Source organism: Octopus sinensis, linkage group LG5, assembly GCF_006345805.1.
Source record: "Octopus sinensis linkage group LG5, ASM634580v1, whole genome shotgun sequence".
Taxonomy (NCBI): domain Eukaryota; kingdom Metazoa; phylum Mollusca; class Cephalopoda; order Octopoda; family Octopodidae; genus Octopus; species Octopus sinensis.
The window spans coordinates 64,701,420-64,723,351 of NC_043001.1; the positions used below are offsets into that span (position 1 = coordinate 64,701,420).

Consider the following 21,932-nt stretch of genomic DNA (forward strand, 5'->3'; position numbering starts at 1 on the left):
TCTCTGTACATCGGACAAATGGGACGCCACTTGGCTGACCGGTTCACGGAACACCTCCGAGACATCCGCCTCGGCAATGACACCCCAGTCTTTCGCCATTTCCGCTCTACCGGTCACTCTTTGCAACACCTGTCCGTGTTCAGATTGTTCTTGCACAGAGGCCATCCTGACTCCTGTTTGCGCTATGAACAGGGATTAATCTTCTCGCTTCGCTCCTTTACACCTTTTGGGCTCAACTCTCCTCCCCTCTTCATCTAATCTCATCCCCCTGCCTCTCTCTCCCCCTCCCACCTACTTCCTCTCACCCAACTCTCCTCTCTTGCCCCGACTCCTACTTCTCTTTCACCCTACTCTCTTTCCCTCGTCTCTCTTACTTTCTTTCTCTCGTACTCTCTTTCCCTCTTCTTTCTTTCTCTCTTACTCTCTTTCTCTCTTCCCTCTTCTCTCTCACTCCCTTTCTCACTTCTCTTTTCCCCTTCTCTCTTCTCTTTTACTCTCTTTCTTCTCTCTTATTCTTTCACCCTCTCTTTCTCTCTTCTCTCTTACTTTCTTTCTCTCTTCTCTCTTCTCTCTTACTCTTTCCCCTCACATACCCACCTCACTCCCCCGTCATTGTCAACCCTCCCCATAAGCCCACCCCACTCCTATGCACTCCTACTCCACATTCCCTATCCTTCCCATCCCCCATCCTATCCCCTACACCTTCGCCCATATACCCTACCTCTACCCCCACCCTCTGCCTACCCACAAACCCCACCCTCTGCCTACCCCCACGCCCCTACTCTACCCCAACCCTCAGCCGAACCCACACCCCACCCGTGCTTTCCCCACTCTCGCCTCCCCCACCTCCCAACAACATCACACCATACCAAACTATTCCATACAACATTTCACATCACATCACAACACACCACCCACACACCAGCACTGACCATCCCCACATTTTCACACCTACACATACATACACGCACACGTCCAGACCACCAGCCTTCTTTCACATGCACATACATACTCTCTTATACACACACGCACCTTTGTGTTGGGGGTCATCTTTACTTTGTTATCTCCCCTACTTTTAGCACTCTTGTCCTTCTGTCCAGCACTAGTCGCCATGATAGATCGTTAGCCACTACACATATTTTTTTCCCTCCCTGTTTCTCTCCTCGTTTTTTTCTGTGTCCCTTTCTGTAGAAGAGCGTAGGCTTGAAACGTAAAAGACTTTTTATTTTCCTGAGCGTTATACTAATACATCTGTTTGTTTTGTACACCACCTGTCTTCGTCTTTTGTTTTTTTTTTGTAATAATATATATATATATATATATATTATAAATTAGCAAGAAGTGTAAGGATGCAGAAAAGCATCAACCTGCTAAGAGCTAAAGTCTTAATTAAACCACCGTAAAGCACCCGGACAACAGAAAAATAACAGGCGAGGAAACGGAAAGAATTAATACATTCAAAAGCACAACTATGAAAGATTATGCAGTTTAGGACATCCACGTACCCAGGTTTCAGTTTTTGGAAATTTAATCCTTGAGACTCTTCAGTGTAGATCACCTAGTAAAAATTCAATACCATTACGTTAAACTCTGCTAGTGTACTGGTTTTGTTTTGTGCCAAAAACACAGCACATGGTGTAAATTATCTATAAACAAAACATTCAAACACTAAGATTTGAAATAAGATGCTACTATTGTTAATATCATTTCTGGATAAAATTTTAAATTGATGGTATCAACAGTAGTAACATAGGTGGTTCGCAGGCAAAAAGCATGTTATTTCTCTGTTATCCTGGTGCTTTACGGTGGTTTAATTAAGACTTCAGCTCTTATTTCTAGCAGGTTGATGCTTTTCTGCATCCTTACTCTTCATACTAATTTGTAATTTATAGCTTGCTTTTTGCCTGAGAACCATCTGTGTTGCTACTGTTGATACCTTCAATTTTAAATTTTATCCACTGATGACAATAACCATAGTGACATCTTATTTCAAATCTTAGTGTTTGAATGTTTTGTTTATCATCATCATCATCATCGTTGTTTAATGTCTGTTTTCCATGCTGACATGGGTTGGATGGTTTGACTGGGGTCTGAGAAGCCAGGAGGCGGTACCAGGCCCCAATCTGATCTGGCAGTGTTTCTACAGCTGGCTGCCCTTCCTAACGCAAACCATTCAGTGAGTGTAGGGGATGCCTTTCACGTGCCACTGGCATGGATGCCAGTCAGGGCAGCACTGACATCAGCTACGTTCGAATGGTACTTTTTACGTGCCACCAGAACTACAATTTCCATTTGATTGTAATTTGATTTGATTTTGATATTGATGTACTTGACTCAATGACTCAATAGGTCTCCTCAAGCACGGCATGTTGCCCTACAATCCAAGGTACTTTTGAGTGGGCTGGTTATGTGATGCTGGTGTGGTTATAGCTGTAAACTCACTTTATTTGCCGGGTCTTCTCAATCACAGCATACCTCCAGAGGTCTTGGTCTTTTGTCATTGCCTCTATGAGGCCCAACGTTCGAAGGGCATACTTTACCACCTCATCCCATGTCTTCCTGGGTCTCCCTCTACCCCAGATTCCTTCCACTTTTTCCAACTGGCACTTCTTCACACAGCTCTCCTCATCCCTCCGCAGTACATGGCCATACCAATGCAAATGTCTCTCTTGCACACCACATCCGAGGCTTCATATGTCTAACATTTCTGACAGGGCACTTACACTCTGTCGTGTGTGTACACTGACATTACACATCCAGTGGATCATGCTAGCTTCATTTCTTTCGAGCCTATGCATGTCCTCAACAGTCATGGCCCATGTTTCACTGCTGTGAAGCATGGCAGTTCGCACATATGCATCATACAATCTACCTTTCACTCTGAGCGAGAAGCCCTTTGTCACCAGTAGGGGTAGAAGCTTTCTGAACCAGGCTATTCTTATTCTAGTGTTAACACACTCTGAGCATCCACTCCACTACAGACTTGGTCACCTAGGTAGCGGAGGCTATCAACTATTTCTAGTTTCTCCCCCTGGCATGTGATGGAATCTGTTTTCTGAGCACCTGTGCATCGGCCACACACGGAAGCTATCTTCCCAGTTAATCTTCCTTTGATGTTGCTGCACTTCTTACGTGTCCATAGCTTACACTTGGTACATCTTATGGAGTTTCTACCAATACCTTTTCTATAGATTGAGCAAGGCCACCTACTTGAAGAGGTGTGTGATGTGTTCGCCTTCCTACTTACTAAAACTTTGGTCTTTGCAACATAGACTCTAAGGCCCTTCAATTCTAAACTTTGCTTCCAATCCTGAAATTTCTTCTCAGGTTCTGATAGTGATTCTGCTATGAGGGCCAGGTCATCAGCATAAAGGAGCTCCCAGGAGCAACCTGTCTTGAATTCCTCTGTTATTGCCTGGAGGACTATGATGAATAGGACGGGGCTGAGGGCTGATCCTTGGTGGACCCCTATTTCTACTCGGAATTCTTCACTATACTCATTGCCACTCCTAACCCTACTAATGGCATCTCTGTATAGGGCCTGTACAGCCCTTATTAACCATTCGTCAATCCCCAGTTTCTGCACCACCCACCAGATAAGGGATTGGAGAATCCTTTCTCCAAGTCCACAAAAGCCAAATATAGAGGTTTGTCTTTGGTTAGATATTTCTCCTGCAGTTGCCGTACCAAGAATATTGCATCAGTGATGCTTCTACCTGGCACAAAACTGAACTGCATCTCATCTAAGCAGACTCTCTCCCTAATTAGTTGGGCTATGACCCTCTCTGTGACCTTCATCACCTGATCCAGCAGTTTGATATGCCTGTAGTTATTTCTATCTAAAGCATCACCTTTACCTCTGTAGCTGTTGACTATGGTGCTGCTACACCAGTCATTGGGTATGACTCCATCATGAACTACCTGGTTTACAATACGGGTGACTAGGCCATAGCGCACACCAACAGATGTTTTAAGCATCTCAGCAGTGATTCCTGATAGGCCGGGGGCTTTTCCTTGCTTCATACCCTTAATTGCTTTATCTACCAGGGTGCTGTCTATTCAGATAGCTGGTCCCTCTACTGGATTAACATTTGGTAGGCTCTCCTCCTCCCATTCATTCTCCACATTCAGCAGTCTTTCATAATGGCTTCTCCAATCCTCTTTCTTTTCTGAATCATTAAAAGCAAGTGCACCATCATCCATGTGGACACATTTCTCTCCTGTGACATCACAATTTTCTCTCACATACTGTCTTGCAATCCAAAATACTTCAGTTCTTTGGTCCTCACGTTGCTGGACATTGACAAGCTTCTTTTCTGCTTCGTCCTTGGCTATGTATACCTGTTATTCAGCCTCCCTTTTGGTTATCTGGTATGGTTCCCTGCTACCCCCACCCTTCCAGGCTTTCCAGGCCTGTTTCTTTGCTCTAATGGCCTTGTCTACCATATTACTCTAGGTCTGGAAGGGACTTTGCACCAAACACAGATTTCCCATAGGATTTTCCAGCTACCTTCTATGTCCGAGGACTGTAGCTCCTCCTTCTCATCAAATTTCTTGATAAGGATGTCTCTAAATCTCTAACCATGAGAAAGGTTCTTTTGCTTCCAAATCCTTCTCTTCTGGATTGGTCTGCTTCTTGGATTCTTTCTTGTCTCGAGTTGAAAGTCTCTAATGACTAGTCTATGCTGGGGGGTGCATTCTTCACCTGGGAGGGTCTTTGTATTTAAGAGCAACCCTGCATTCTGCTGACTGGTAAGGATGAAATCAGTCTGGCTAGCAGAGTCACCTGATTGATAGGTTATCAGGTGGCTATCTGGTTTCCTGAACTTTGTGTTGCAGATTAGAAGGTTACATGCATCACAGAACTCCAGTAGCCTAGTCCCCTCATTGTTCGGGAACCAATACCATGGCCCCCATGAACACCAGTGAAGATACCAGATTTCCGCCTAACATGCCCATTAAAATCTCCAGTTGCAAAAACGAGGTCATTGCCAATTGTCTTTGAGGTATCCTGTAGAAGGATATCATAAAAATGGTCCTTCTGATCATTTGGTAGTCCCTCTTGTAAGGTATAGGCAGAGATAATTGTAACTGTGCTGTTCTGCAGGACTAGCCTGAGCTTAAGCATTCTATCACTTATCTGACAACCTCTATGACCTTATCCACCCATTTTTCTGCACGTAAAAAGCACCACCCAACCGTGTCCGTTGCCAGTGCTGCACCGACTGGCCTCCGTGCTGGTAAAAAGCACCATCCAATCGTGGCCATTGCCAGCCCTGCCTGGCCCCCGTGCCGGTGGCATGTAAAAAGCACCATCCGTCCGTGGCCGTTTGCCAGCCCTGTCTGGCACCTGTGCGGGTGGCACGTAAAAAGCGCCCACTACACTCATGGAGTGGTTGGCATTAGGAAGGGCATCCAGCCGTAGAAACACTGCCAGATGAGACTGGGCCTGGTGCAGCCTTCTGGCTTCCCAGACCCCAGTTGAACCGTCCAACCCATGCTAGCATGGAAAGCGGACACTAAATGATGATGATGAGTATGCCTGCTCCATCCATGTTACCTTGCCAGAAGATTTTATACCTATGTGCCTTGCCTGTGAGGACCCTGGCTGAAGCTCCTCTCCATCTTACCTCTTGTCTCCTTTCAAGCATCTCTACAATCTCACTACACACATATATATGATGAATATTTAAGTATAAATATAGAGATGTTTATATTAATAGATCTAATTTGCACAGTACAAATGACATTGAACATTAAAAGGGAGGAAGAAAGATGTTATAAGTCCAACAGCTGTTTCTCAGAGATCCATCATAATGTTGGTAGAAGTGGTTCATTACAACATGCGGCCATAATTGAAGCCATCGACATTGCATAAATCTAGCCTCCATCATCAGGTTAGAATAGACCTTACATTTCAAATCATAATGCTGAGAAGTTCAAACATGGAATGATTAAATGTGGAGAGCTATCCCCAAGCCCCCAGCACCTTTCTTCCTGAAAATATTTCTAAATACTTAAAGGTGCTTATTATTTCTATCTTGGCTCTGAACATTTTTTTTGTTAAATGTGATTATTTTCATACTTATTTTAAAAGTTGACATTAAAATTTAACTGAATAATTCTGCAAAATGTATACTCATAGTTAAATTTTAAAGGTGGTGTATTTAGTTGAAAGACAGAATGTTGCAATATTAAGTCTTCAACAGCCTGTTTGCAACCTGATTATAATCCTAGTGAGATTAATTCAATTATTTCATTTTCAAAATGTTTATAAATTTTTGTTCCAGGTTGATACTTTGTCCCAAAACACCAAAGATTTATCTTTATCAGAAAAGCACCCAAAAATGAAATCACAATTTGAGAAGAAAAGTAACCTCTCTACGGTAAAACTTTTAGATAATTTTCTATTAAAATCAAATTTTATATTTCTTTTAAGATATGCTTTTGTCATGGATTCAATCCGTTGTTTTATCACTTTCATTCTTTGATTATTTTAGATATAAAATATGTGTGTCTAGATGTAGTGGATAAATTTGTGTAATTTCTGTTAAACCACGAAGTTAGTTACAAGTAAAATATATGATTAGATGTCATTTTTAAATATCATTTGAGATGAAGCAGAGTATTTACTTTTTCTATATTACATTCCATAAGGGAATTACCTAACCCATTTAATTTATCATCCTTTGTAGGACAATAATATTTACTCAATGCAATTAATTTTTTAAAAAATTAAATATTGCTTTTATTTTTGCTAAAAAAAAATTGTAATTGTTATGAAATTTTCCATCAAGTATGAAGGCATTCATTCAGAAAGAAGTCTTCTATCACTCCAGAATGAAAATATGACCTACAGAGTAAACACATTCCCAAAAAAGAATTTAACATCAATGACTATGTACAATATCATCATCATCATCATCACTATCAGTAGCAGCAGCACCATCACTGCTATCATCTGACACTAAATAACAGTGTTGTACATGCATACCTAATGTGATTTATTACATGCTCATTGATGGTTACAAACATGCAAACTCCAATACATCACTTAACAGTGATTCTGATATTACCAGGTAGAAATCCACAATATGAATTTTGCTTTACTTTTATTGTGATGGATTTGAACCAAGATATTACCGAGGAACTAACTATTGGTTCATTGTAACAGATTTAAAGATTCCTTAATTTTATTATCAATATTCCTTAAAATTTTTTGCCTGTTAAACCCATTTCTGAATTTGCTGAGTTAATTATGCTGCATTGTAGGTAGAAGATTCTTACTCTTATTAGATAATCACTTTCTCAGCAACTATAAGATTATTTAATAGGCACACTTAAAATCACATATTCACGCTCTCTCTCTCTCTCTCTCTCTCTAGTGTAAAGATCTATATCAATAAAAATCCAATGACTCAGACCTGCCCTGTGTGCATGTGCAGAGGTAAATCTAAATGTCCTCTATAGCAAGCATGTAATATATCCTCCACTGTTTATTAAGCACAAGTATTGGCAAACTATGGCAATGCGTGGGCAGAGACCTAGTGTTATATTGAATCCATGGAAGGGAAATTTAAATCCAGATACAACAACCATCTTTCAATTTTTAGACACCCCAAGAAGAGACATGCAACAATCCTCTCAGCAACCTAAGAGATGGAGAAATAGCATCACAGCATGGACAGGCCTTGACATGATTTCACTTAATACCTTTGCTAAAGATAAATACTATGAATGCAGCTATATCATGTCGGTGTGCATTCTGCCACAGGCAGAGATGGCAGGAAATGATAATAATGATTAATTATCTCCCCTGTGTTTCACTGTTTTTCTTTTTCTAAATGTGCATGCTCAACCAAAAGTCACTTACATCAAATGCAGTTACTAAAGTGTCATTGTTTTACCAGCTTGATAAATGCCAAAATAAATTAATATTCCCACCAGGAAACCCTGGACAGATGTCTATCACAAGGATTTTATGATTCTTCTAATGATTATAATGATTATTATGTACATATATATATATCTTTGTGTGTGTGTGTACATATTGCATGTGTCATAGATGCACTATGTTTTTGCATTTTGTGAGAGGTGGTTGAAAGGATTTGCAACAGGAAAGGTATCCAGCCATAAAACACTGCTCATAATTAGACTCATTTAGCCATCCTACAATTGAAAGTTGAACGTAAAATTATTATGCATGTGTTTGTATGTATGTATTTGTGTGTGCATACAAATTTATATATAAAAAGGAGAAAAACTATGTGTGTGTGTGTATATATATATATGTGTGTGTGTGTGTGTATATATATATATATATATAATATATATATATATATATATATATATATATTATATATATATACGTATATATATATACATATATATATATACATATACATATATATATACAAATATTCTATAATTATAAACATAATTATAATCAGGGGTCAGCTAATTGCTTCATCATGCACCAAATTTTGAAATAGGAGTTAAAATGCCTTTTCTGCTACCATAGAAATCTCCCAGACAGTAACACACTTTTTTAAATAAGCAAAAAGAAAAAATAACAACTCCATACAACTCAGATTAGCTACATACGTGTTTCAAGATTAAAGTAAAGTAATATTTATTTACTTATTTCCCATCATAAGTGCAGCATTTCAAGATATAAATTTGAGAGTGTTAGAATTAAATATGTATGCAATCAAGTGTCATTGCTTAACAGATATTTAACCAACACTTTCAAAAATATACAGCAAAATGTGACCACATATTTATCCTCATGTATGTTATGAGTAATCCTGCAGAAACTGCAGTTTTCGATCAGGGAATAAATTATAATTTCAATAATAATAAAAGGGTAAAATTAATTAATTCATTAATCAATCAATCAATTAATTAATTAATAATTTTACCAAGTAGTTCAGTATGTTAAAATAACCTTTTCAGGTAAAATTATATAAATATTCTATAATTATAAACATAATCATAATCAGGGGTTAACTAATTGCTTCACCACACATCAAATTTAGAAATAGGAGTTAAAATGCCTTTTCTGCTACCATAGAGATCTCCCAGATACTATATTTTTTCTTTTTGCCTATGTAAAAAAGTGTGTTACTGTCTGGGAGATCTCTATGGTAACAGAAAAGCATTTTAACTCTTATTTCTAAATTCAGTGCATGGTGAAGCAATTAGCTGACCCCTGATTATAATTATGCTTATAATTATAGAATATTTGTATAATTTTACCTAAAAAGGTTATTTTAACATACAGAACTACTTGGTAAAATTATTAATTAATAATTAATTAATTGATTGATTAATGAATGAATTAATTTTACCCTTTTATTATTATTATTATTATATATATTATTGAAAAAACATAGCCACTAAAATATCATGCCTATCAGCCAATGAGACAATATTCAACGTGCAATGAAACACTAGCTATGGTTGGGTATAAGGAAAAAAATCACCTGGTGAAGCCCTAAATACTACTAATACCCAAGCACCTAAAGTAGAAAACACATACAACATGAAAAACAACAACAAACGCATGACAATAAAAACCCAAGACACAATAAAAAGATAGGAAAAAATAAACAAAACCCAATATAATAACAATAATAGCAAAAATGACATACAAAATGCCAACAACACACAAAATAGGTTATTGGAACCAAACAAAAATATAAAAATTCCAAGTTCTTATGGTACAACCCAATTTTCAGATTGCAAATATCATCGAAGATTGGTAAACAATTCCTTGCAGCATTAGATAGATGCTTCCCTAAAACACATAAATATCGTATCTTCAACAAGCATACAGTGAAAATATCATATGCCACATCCAACAACATGGAGTACTATAAAGACAAATACAACAATAAAAAAATACATGCAAACAACAGCCACAGACCAGGAACAAACAGAACAAAACAACACAAAAAATAAACACAATAAATAGTAACCCTAACAGTTATAATAGGATCCAAACAAAAACTTAAAAAAGAATTGACAAAACAGGCAGTAATATCAAGAACACTCCAGACACTTCTAATCAACTGGAACTTCACAAAAACAAAATGTCACCAATAACTACAAAAATAAAAATAGTGCAAATCATTGCAGCTGTCACAAGAAAAATACATACACGTGAACAAATACATGCAAAAAAACATCATATACAAGTATATAATCACCACACCACAACATAAATATGCATATATAGGAGCCTCCAAAAACCAACTCAAAGTCCATTATTGCAACCATACCTCCTCATTCTGAAAGATAAACCAGCAACATGCAACATCGCTAGCCAATGGAGATTAAAAGAAAGAAAAAGAAAATATGAAATAGAATATTCAATAATAAAAAATGCACACCTATATAATATATTATTCGGCATATGTGGGTTGTCACCACACCATATTTGCATTTTCCAGTACATGAATGATAACAATTCAGTGAACTCTCCTCCTCTCCCTTCTGCTTATCCATGTGTGTGTGTGTGTCTGTTTGGTTGTATTTCTATATGTACATTTACATATCTGTCCGCATGTTTATTATGCATTTGATATATGTATCTTCATATATATGTGTGTGAATGTATGTATATATATATATATATATATATATATATATATATTTATTTTATTATATAGAAGGAGCTTCTACAGGACTAGAACTGTTTCATTCAAGAGAAATCTTCAGGAAGCTAGTTAACAAGAATTGTATTGGCATTTATACATTTAGGCAGGTTTAAAGGGGTGTTGGTGGGGGACTTTTTGGGGGTAGGCATAGCGCAAAAAATCATACTTGGGGGAGTGGTCAAGGAGTCAGTGTTAAATTAGATAGGAGAATTCTTTTCTATGACGGATCCCACTGGATCAACAAAAAATCTGTGACCCCCTTCGACGTCAGCATGGGTGCTAACGACTCTGCTGAAATAAGTGACCTAGTGGGCCTTTTCATCCTCCATAGGCTGAAAACCCTATTCACAGGCCTCTCCGGTGGTCTTTACCGCGATGACGGCCTTTTCGCCCTCCACAAAGTAAACCCCAGGACCACGGATGGGTTCCGGAAAAATCTTTACACCTTCTTTAAAAACTTAGGCCTTAGGATTACCTTAGAATCCAACTTAACTAAAGCTAACTTCCTTGATGTCACCCTCGACTTAAAAACCTCACTTTATTACCCGTACCACAAACTGAATGAATCCCTTAAATATATAGATATTAATTCAAACCACCCAAAAATATATTAGATAACCTAGTAAAAAGTGTCTCAATTAGAATTTCTAGCCTGTCCGCCACGGAAGATATCTTTAAGGCCGCAGCCCCCTATTACAACGAGGCCCTGGCCCGTAGTGGCTTCAAAGATAAGATTACCTATACTAGTATAGCCCCACGCAACCAGGAAAAATAGACGAAGACACATTAGCTGGTACAACCCCCCTTCAACCGTGAGGTCGCTACACCTGTAGCTAAAATCTTCTTCACTCTCCTACAGAAAACTTCCCCACCCAACATAAGTACTACACTATCCTAAATAAGAACACTATTAGACTCTCCTACTCTACCACGCCCAATCTAGCCAGGAACCTAGCCAACAACAATGTGAAAAAACTTAACATACCTACTTTTTCCGAGGCCCATCCAACGTCCGATAGCAATTGCAACTGCCCTGATAAAACTACCTGCCCCCTCAACAACAACTGCCTACAGAGGGACCTAGTATATACATGCGAGGTAAGATCAGGCCCTGACGATAAAAGAAAATCCTACATAGGAATGACGTCAAACAGCTTTAAGACCCGTTGGTACGCACACACAACTCGTTCCGGCGACAGGAAATCCAACCACCAACTACCCTCGCCGCCCACATCTGGTACCTTAAAAGGAATTCCATCCCCTTCAAGACCAAGTGGAAACTACTACAGAAGGCGCGCTCGTACACAGGAGGCCATACCTGCTGTGACCTCTGCATATCGGAGAGCCTAGAGATCTTGTTCGCCAAAGGCCCTCTCCTTAACAAAATCTCAGAACACTCCCCAAATTGTATGCATAAGAAGTATGCGAACTACAAGAACTATAGACCTACCCGGCAACCAGATTGATGACACCCCACCCACAAAACCCCCCCCATCCCACCGTCCCCCTAGCACCCCCGATTACCTTTTCTCCTAAGACCTTTCACATATTGTATGTGCACGCTTGTAGATGTGTATCGTATATATGTATAGAAATGTATGGGTATAGTAGGATTATACGCATGTATTATGTGTGTGTGTGCGTGTATGTATGTAAAAAAATATATATGTGTGTATATATATATATGTATATATATATATATATATGTGTGTATGTATATGTATATATATATATATATGTATGTGCGTGTGTGTGTGTGTGTGTGTGTGGTGTATATATGTATAGATGTATGTATGTATATATGTATATTTGTGTGTATGCATATGTATGTGTATATGTATGTGTGTATGTATATATATGTGTGTAAGTGTGTGTATATATGTAAATGTAAGTGTGTGTGCTTGTATGAGAATGTATGTATGTTTGCACACATGTATATATATGTGTGTGTATGTGTGTGTGTATGTATATGTGTGTGTATATATATATATATATATATATATATATATATATGTATACATATATATATATATGTGTATATATATGTGTATGTATATATGTGTATGTGAGTGTGTGTGTATACATGTGTGTATGTGTATGTATGTATGTATATATATGCGTGTGCATGGGTATATGTATATGTACATATGCGCGTACGCTCGTGTGTTTATGTATGTGTAGGTACGTAGAGTTATCTATGTGTGTATTTATATGTACATGTGTAAGTATGTGTTATATATGTATGTGTGTATGTATATGTATGTGTATGTGTCTGTGTATTATATATGATATATATATATATATATATATAATATATATGTGATGTATGTGTGTATGGTATATGTAGGTGTATGTGTGTATGTATATATTTATATATATGTGTGTGTATGTATGTATGTGTATATATATATATATATATATATATATATGTATATATATATATATATATATCTATGTGTGTAAGTTATTATATGTATGTATCCGTCTATATAATAGGTAACTGCACGTACATATACTTAATTATTTTTTGAGTATGCATGTATGAATAACTGCGCGTATAATATTTTACTATTTACTTATTTTTTGAGTATGCATGTTAGTATGAATATATATATGTATATATGTGTATATATATATATTATATATATGTATGTATATATGTACTTGTATGTATTTGTATGTAGGTGTACATGTATGTATGTGTGTGTATTTATACTTATGGGTGTATAGTATAGACTAGCCTTCGAAGAGTGTAGACATGAATCTGTAGGTACGCGTATATATATATATATATATATGTATATATATATATGTACATGTATGTATTTGTATGTAGGTGTACATGTATGTGTGTGTATTATATTTATTGGTGTATATGTATAGACTAGCCTTCTAAGAGTGTAGACATGAATCTGTAGGTACGCGTACGTATGTGTATATACGTGATGTATGTAGATGTATGTATGTATGAATATAACGCGTGCGTGCGTGTATGCGTATGAGTGTACGAATGAGTGAGTGTACGTGCTAAAGAGTGTGCGTGAGTGAATGAGTAATGTTTTCCAGTAGCCGGATAAATGGTCTGGCTGTCATAGCCAAGATGTTTGTGACCAAGCGGCCAAAGATAACAAAAGTAATAAACGAAGATAATAAAATTAAAATTAGGGAATGGGTCTGTATTTGTATATGTATATATATATATATATGTGTGTATGTGTAGGTATGCATGGGTACACATATGTATATACATGTGTATATATATATATATATATATGTGTATGTATATATATGTGTATATGTATGTGTATGTATGTATATATATGTGTATGTATGTGTATGTGTGGGTGTATATATATGTGTGTATGTGTATATATGTGTATATAGGGACTAGTGTGCTGTGTGTGCATGTGTGTGTATGGATTTGTGTGTGTATGCGTGTATGTGAGTAGATGTGTGTGTATGTGTATATATATTTTTTCTGTGTGTATATGTATATGTGTGGTCGTGTGTGTATATACATGTGTGTATACGTGTATGCAAGTGAGTGTGTGTATGTATACATATATATGTGTATGTGTAGATATGTATATGTATGTGTGATTGTATATATGTGTGTATGTGTAGAGGTATAAGTGAGAATCTCCTTATTTACCTAAAACTCTATTCCCCCCTTTATATATATATAATATATATATATATATATATATATATATATATATATATATTTATTTTTTTATTTTTATTTTTATTTTATTTTTTTTTTTTTTATATTTTTTTATTTTCTTTTTTTTTTTTATTTTTTATTTTTTATATTTTATATTTTATTTTTTATTTTTTATTTTTTATTTTTATTTTTTATTTTTATTATTCTCCTATCTAATTTAACACTGACTCCTTGACCACTCCCCCAAGTATGATTTTTTGCGCTATGCCTACCCCAAAAAAAGTCCCCCACCAACACCCCTTTAAACCTGCCTAAATGTAAATGCCAATACAATTCTTGTTAACTAGCTTCCTGAAGATTTCTCTTGAATGAAACAGTTCTAGTCCTGTAGAAGCTCCTTCTATATAATAAATTAATTTTACTCTGCTATGTATTGAGTACCTTATTTACTGTGGTTAACCCCGAATCAACCCGGGACCTACATATCCTAGCACACCCTAGTGCCCTTATAACCATCACCAAGAAAAAATGCTGACAAGAATTGACCTCGACACTTCCCTGAAGAACATTACTATCCCACCAAGGAAACAGTACCAAAAAGCCCTCATTAGACGGACTGATGAGTTCATCAAAAGAATCCGATGGAGATCGTTCTTCTTCGACCATCCTGATGTAGCATCTACCAGTAATGATAAGTACGGCTTCAAATCAAATAAGGCCCCTCCTACCAACAGCCTACTTGAACCGTTTGAAGAAGACCTCTTCCTCATGATAAAAAACATCAAATTCAGGAGAGTCAACTTACCTTTCCAAACGGAACTGAATGAGAAGCTTTCGAAAATGAAAAGCTCCAAGAACCTCCATGTCCCTTCGGACAAGACAAAAAATATTTACGCGGTGACTCCGGATACCTACAACAGACTAGCCGATAACGCCATCACAGCTAAGTACAAGAAAGTAGACGACGCAGCGCTAACTGAAACCAATTTAGCCGGGAAAGTGATTGCCACCTCCCTTAAAATCGATGACCGAACCGAACCCCTGAGGGTGAAGTCCCCACACTTCACCTGAAGGACCACAAAGACCATTTCGAAAATAAACCGTCGGTCCGTTTGATTAACCCAACCAAGTCTGACATCGGATCCGTCAGCAAGAAGATCCTGGACAGGATTTTACCAAAAATGCGTGAAGCTTCACCCCTTCCACTCTGGAATAGGACCTCCGAGGCAATAACCTGGTTCCAGGATTACCTGATAAAAGCAACACCCGATTCCTACAACTGGATTATCGAGGATTACTACGCCTCCATATCGGAGAGCTTGCTGATCGACGCGATTAACTTCGCCAGGAGGTCTTCCACCATCACCGAGGTCGAGCAAGATGTGATACTCCAAGCACGTAAGACTTTTCTTTTCTATGACGGATCCCACTGGATCAACAAAAAATCTGTGACCCCTTCGACGTCAGCATGGGTGCTAACGACTCTGCTGAAAAAGTGACCTAGTGGGCCTTTTCATCCTCCATAGGCTGAAAACCCTATTCACAGGCCTCTCCGGTGGTCTTTACCGCGATGACGGCCTTTTCGCCCTCCACAAAGTAAACCCCAGGACCACGGATGGTTCCGGAAAAATCTTTACACCTTCTTTAAAAACTTAGGCCTTAGGATTACCTTAGAATCCAACTTAACTAAAGCTAACTTCCTTGATGTCACCCTCGACTTAAAAACCTCACTTTATTACCCGTACCACAAACCGAATGAATCCCTTAAATATATAGATATTAATTCAAACCACCCCAAAAATATATTAGATAACCTAGTAAAAAGTGTCTCAATTAGAATTTCTAGCCTGTCCGCCACGGAAGATATCTTTAAGGCCGCAGCCCCCTATTACAACGAGGCCCTGGCCCGTAGTGGCTTCAAAGATAAGATTACCTATACTAGTATAGCCCCACGCCAACCCAGGAAAAATAGACGAAGACACATTAGCTGGTACAACCCCCCTTCAACCGTGAGGTCGCTACACCTGTAGCTAAAATCTTCTTCACTCTCCTACAGAAACACTTCCCCACCCAACATAAGTACTACACTATCCTAAATAAGAACACTATTAGACTCTCCTACTCTACCACGCCCAATCTAGCCAGGAACCTAGCCAACAACAATGTGAAAAAACTTAACATACCTACTTTTTCCGAGGCCCATCCAATGTCCGATAGCAATTGCAACTGCCCTGATAAAACTACCTGCCCCCTCAACAACAACTGCCTACAGAGGGACCTAGTATATACATGCGAGGTAAGATCAGGCCCTGACGATAAAAGAAAATCCTACATAGGAATGACGTCAAACAGCTTTAAGACCCGTTGGTACGCACACACACACTCGTTCCGGCGACAGGATAAATCCAACCAAACTACCCTCGCCGCCCACATCTGGTACCTTAAAAGGAATTCCATCCCCTTCAAGACCAAGTGGAAACTACTACAGAAGGCGCGCTCGTACACAGGAGGCCATACCTGCTGTGACCTCTGCATATCGGAGAGCCTAGAGATCTTGTTCGCCAAAGGCCCTCTCCTTAACAAAATCTCAGAACACTCCCCAAATTGTATGCATAAGAAGTATGCGAACTACAAGAACTATAGACCTACCCGGCAACCAGATTGATGACACCCCACCACAAAACCCCCCCAATCCCACCGTCCCCCTAGCACCCCCGATTACCTTTTCTCCTAAGACCTTTCACATATTGTATGTGCACGCTTGTAGATGTGTATCGTATATATGTATAGAAATGTATGGGTATAGTAGGATTATACGCATGTATTATGTGTGTGTGTGCGTGTATGTATGTAAAAAAATATATATGTGTGTATATATATATATATGTATATATATATATATATATGTGTGTATGTATATGTATATATATATATATATGTATGTGCGTGTGGTGTGTGTGTGTGTGTGTATATATGTATAGATGTATGTATGTATATATGTATATTTGTGTGTATGCATATGTATGTGTATATGTATGTGTGTATGTATATATATGTGTGTAAGTGTGTGTATATATGTAAATGTAAGTGTGTGTGCTTGTATGAGAATGTATGTATGTTTGCACACATGTATATATATGTGTGTGTGTATGTGTGTGTGTATGTATATGTGGTGTATATATATATATATATATATATGTATACATATATATATATGTGTATATATATGTGTATGGTATATATGTGTATGTGAGTGGTGTGTATACATGTGTGTATGTGTATGTATGTATGTATATATATGCGTGTGCATGGGATATGTATATGTACATATGCGCGTACGCTCGTGTGTTTATGTATGTGTAGGTACGTAGAGTTATCTATGTGTGTATTTTATGTACATGTGTAAGTATGTGTATATATATGTATGTATGTGTATGTATATGTATGTGTATGTGTGTCTGTGTATATATATATATATATATATATATATATATATATATATATATATATATATATATATATATATATGTATATATGTATGTATGTGTATGTGATATGTAGGTGTATGTGTGTATGTATAATTTATATATATGTGTGTGTATGTATGTATGTGTATATAATATATATATAATATATATATATTATTGGTGAATTGAAGAAATGGAGCTGAACGCAGATTGAACAGAAATCGTTTTATTTCATTCTACACGTGTTTCGAAAGGCACAAATTACGAAAATCCGATTGAATAATGGGACCATATTGTGTCTTTCTCTTCAGGAAGAAAAAAGGAAATCCGTTGGAAAAACAAAAACAGAACAGAGGCAGAGCAAAAAACAAATCGAACTGTGCTCCTAAGAGCCCATGGCGAAACTGTTTATCAGTGTATGTTGAGAACCGGTGCTGAAGAATTCAACAGGTCAGGCATCGGTCAACCATGTGGGTGAGGGTGTATAGATGTTCTTTGTGACCGATAATAAAGTTCTGACTATTTAAAGAATATTGGATGTTTATAAGGGGCGAGAAAAAATCTACTTAGAGACGTGTGTGTGTGTATACTGTTCTATATATGTGGTGTGGCGTAGGGGTAGAAAACATTTTTTGTGTACGTGTGTGCGTTTGATCGTTCGGCTGTCAGTGGCTACTGCCGTGATAACCGTTGGGTGGCAGAAAGAAAAAAAAAAAAAAAAAAGAATTATATATATATATTATGTTTTATGTGTGTGTGTGTGTTCATCCAAGCCTGCCTTGACAAGGAAACCCCCCGCTGTGAAAGAACAAGCCCCGTTTGTCTTACAGGAGTAATTTCCCTTGCAGTGGTTAATTGTAGATATTAAAATCTATTTCAGAATTTGTTACCAAGGGCTATGGGTGCCGGTCTTGTTTATAAACGCTATTTAAAGGCCAGATAAGTGTAACGCCGCCAATGGGGGCATCGAAAAGCCGACTGTAAGAGCCCGTTTACCATCCGGCCTCTGGCAAACAAAATATGGAAGAGTTCGGAGACACAAAGGTTGCACTGTCTTCTGCCCCTATCAAATGGGAGGGCCACCGACAAAATTGACCATTCCAGCCTATAGCTTAAGTTCGCATCCTTCAGTCGCCATATTAGCTTACTGAGTCCCGTGGTCTGGCGCTTGTTCACGTCCCGAAAAGTTGCGTAATGGTTGGAGACACGCAAAGACAATCTTGAGGATGATGCCCCTATATAAGTGAAGGCATCTGAGTCCGTGTAAACCTTGCATTGGTAGACGGCGTTTTTGATCTTGGAGTTCGCCGACGTGAATCTTACTCTGCTAGGATTGGTTTCTGAAATCACCGAATTCAAATGAGAACTCAGCCGCTTAGCCCCAAGCAACCCAGATTTATAGTGAAGGACCATAAACCTAACTTCCACACCAACCCAGCGCTAAGACTCATATGCCCTGCTAGATCTGATATCGGGATAATCAGTAAGTACATTTTAGATAAATATATCCCTAGTTTAGTAAACAAGCTGAAGCTCAGCCTCTGGGCCAACTCCTCGCAGGTAGTGAAGTGGTTTCTTCCATCCCCAATAAGAACCGTACTAGGTTCATTCAGTTTGATATCGCCAGCTTCTACCCCTCGATAACCCTAGTGTGCTAAATAAGGCCCTCTGCATGCTCACAACAAGGCAGGCCTCACCAGAGAAGAGATAGATATCATTTTAGTTGCCAGGAAATCGTTTATTAAGTTTGATAATAAGCTGTGGATCCGTAAGGATACTCCCAATGAATTTGATGTGCCTATGGGTAGTTCGGATAGTGCGCAGATAGCCGATTTGGTCGGAATATATATTCTCTACGAATTGTCCGATCAATTCCCGGAGATCGCGGGCGGCCTGTATCGTGACGATTGTCTGTTTTACCTGCAAAACACCACGAACAGAATAGTGCAGAAAACTAAGAGCAGGTTAGCTAGGTTTTTTAATAGAATGGGCATGAGTATAGTTTTTGATAACGAACTCACCAAGGCTAATTTCCTAGACGTTACACTTAACCTTATAGCGACTCATACTGCCCTTACCATAAGCCTTCCACTATTTGAAGTATGTCAGTGTCTTCTCAAATCATGCCAAAACCGTAACAGACAATTTGGTTAAAAACATCTCTCTAAGATTGTCTGGCCTGTCCGCCAGTGCCGATATTTTTATGCAGAAAGCGGATTTTTATAACGCCGCACTATCCAAGGCCGGTTATAGGCAGAAGGTAACTTATATTGATCCGGCCCTTCCGATGCCATCATTCGGTCATCAGGATAGGGCCGTATATAATAACATTAACATTTTAAGTAAGGACGGGAGCGCGGCGGATACCGGGGTAGTCGCTCCCGCATTTAATTTAGCGAACAAGGATAATTATCGGTCCGGGAGGTCTTACACTAACCCAAGACCCGTTATTCATCCGAGAATCACCCACCCAAATGCGAGAGCTGGCGTCCCGACCCATCACACTGATAGGAATAAGCATATATGGTTTGTAATCCCCTTTGGTAAGCAGATTAGAACTAACCTCCCCCTCATGTTTAGACAAGCCATCGCCAATAACTCCCCAGAAATTCCAAATATTACTCCACGGTTAACTCACATAAAGTTAGGATAGCTTTCTCCAACACTAAAAACCTCGCCCAGATAATCGCCTCCATAATAATAGGCTACTTACTAAGACCCTATCACCTTTTTCCGGAGGCACAGCCTCTTCCGCTCCCGGTTTAATGCTCAGTAGGAGTAATTATAGTAGTAATAATGATATGAGAGCCAGTACAGTGACACATAATCTCAGCTCCAGCCAGGGAGTACCCACGAGGGGTATAGTTATAAATAGGGGTGTGTGGTTGATGGTAACAATGGGAGTAGGGTAGAGAGCCCCTTTAGCATCCCCAGCATCATTTCCCGCAATAGCAGTACCACGGGCAGTAGCAATGACAGCACTCTGATAGATAGTGGAGAATCAGGGGTTATTCCTATAGTTAATAGTGACGTAGTGGAAAATAGAGTAGTAAGCGGCTGCAGGTCTCGGAACGAATATAGTGACAGGAACGCAGTTCTAATTTCAGAAACCAATCCTAGCAGAGTAAGATTCACGTCGGCGAACTCCAAGATCAAAAACGCCGTCTACCAATGCAAGGTTTACACGGACTCAGATGCCTTCACTTATATAGGGGCATCGTCCTCAAGATTGTCTTTGCGTGTCTCCAACCATTACGCAACTTTTCGGGACGTGAACAAGCGCCAGACCACGGGACTCAGTAAGCTAATATGGCGACTGAAGGATGCGAACTTAAGCTATAGGCTGGAATGGTCAATTTTGTCGGTGGCCCCCATTTGATAGGGGCAGAAGACAGTGCAACCTTTGTGTCTCCGAACTCTTCCATATTTTGTTTGCCAGAGGCCGGATGGTAAACGGGCTCTTACAGTCGGCTTTTCGATGCCCCCATTGGCGGCGTTACACTTATCTGGCCTTTAAATAGCGTTTATAAACAAGACCGGCACCCATAGCCCTTGGTAACAAATTCTGAAATAGATTTTAAGATATCTACAATTAACCACTGCAAGGAAATTACTCCTGTAAGACAAACGGGGCTTGTTCTTTCACAGCGGGGGTTTCCTTGTCAAGGCAGGCTTGGATGAACACACACACACACACATAAAACATAATATATATATATAATTTCTTTATTTTTTTTTTTTTTTCTTCTGCCACCCAACGGTATCACGGCAGTAGCCACTGACAGCCGAACGATCAAACGCACACACGTACACAAAAAATGTTTTCTACCCCTACGCCAACACACACATATTAGAACAGTATACACACACACACGTCTCTAAGTAGATTTTTCTCGCCCCTTATAAAACATCCAATATTCTTTAAATAGTCAGAACTTTATTATCGGTCACAAAGAACATCTATACACCCTCACCCACATGGTTGACCGATGCCTGACCTGTTGAATTCTTCAGCCACCGGTTCTCAACATACACTGATAAACAGTTTCGCCATGGGCTCTTAGGAGCACAGTTCGATTTGTTTTTTGCTCTGCCTCTGTTCTGTTTTTGTTTTTCCAACGGATTTCCTTTTTTCTTCCT

General features: G+C 38.6%; 1 protein-coding gene across 3 annotated transcripts in view; it reads left to right on the forward strand.

Moving 5' to 3' along the window:
- LOC115212167 (HORMA domain-containing protein 1-like) overlaps nt 1-21,932 on the forward strand; it is a 557,209-nt gene that overhangs the window by 446,721 nt on the left and 88,556 nt on the right. For all 3 annotated transcript variants that reach the window (XM_036502711.1, XM_036502710.1, XM_036502712.1), the window contains one exon: nt 6,291-6,386. In XM_036502711.1, the coding sequence (XP_036358604.1) occupies nt 6,291-6,386 (96 nt within the window). The remainder of the gene's footprint in view (nt 1-6,290; nt 6,387-21,932) is intronic.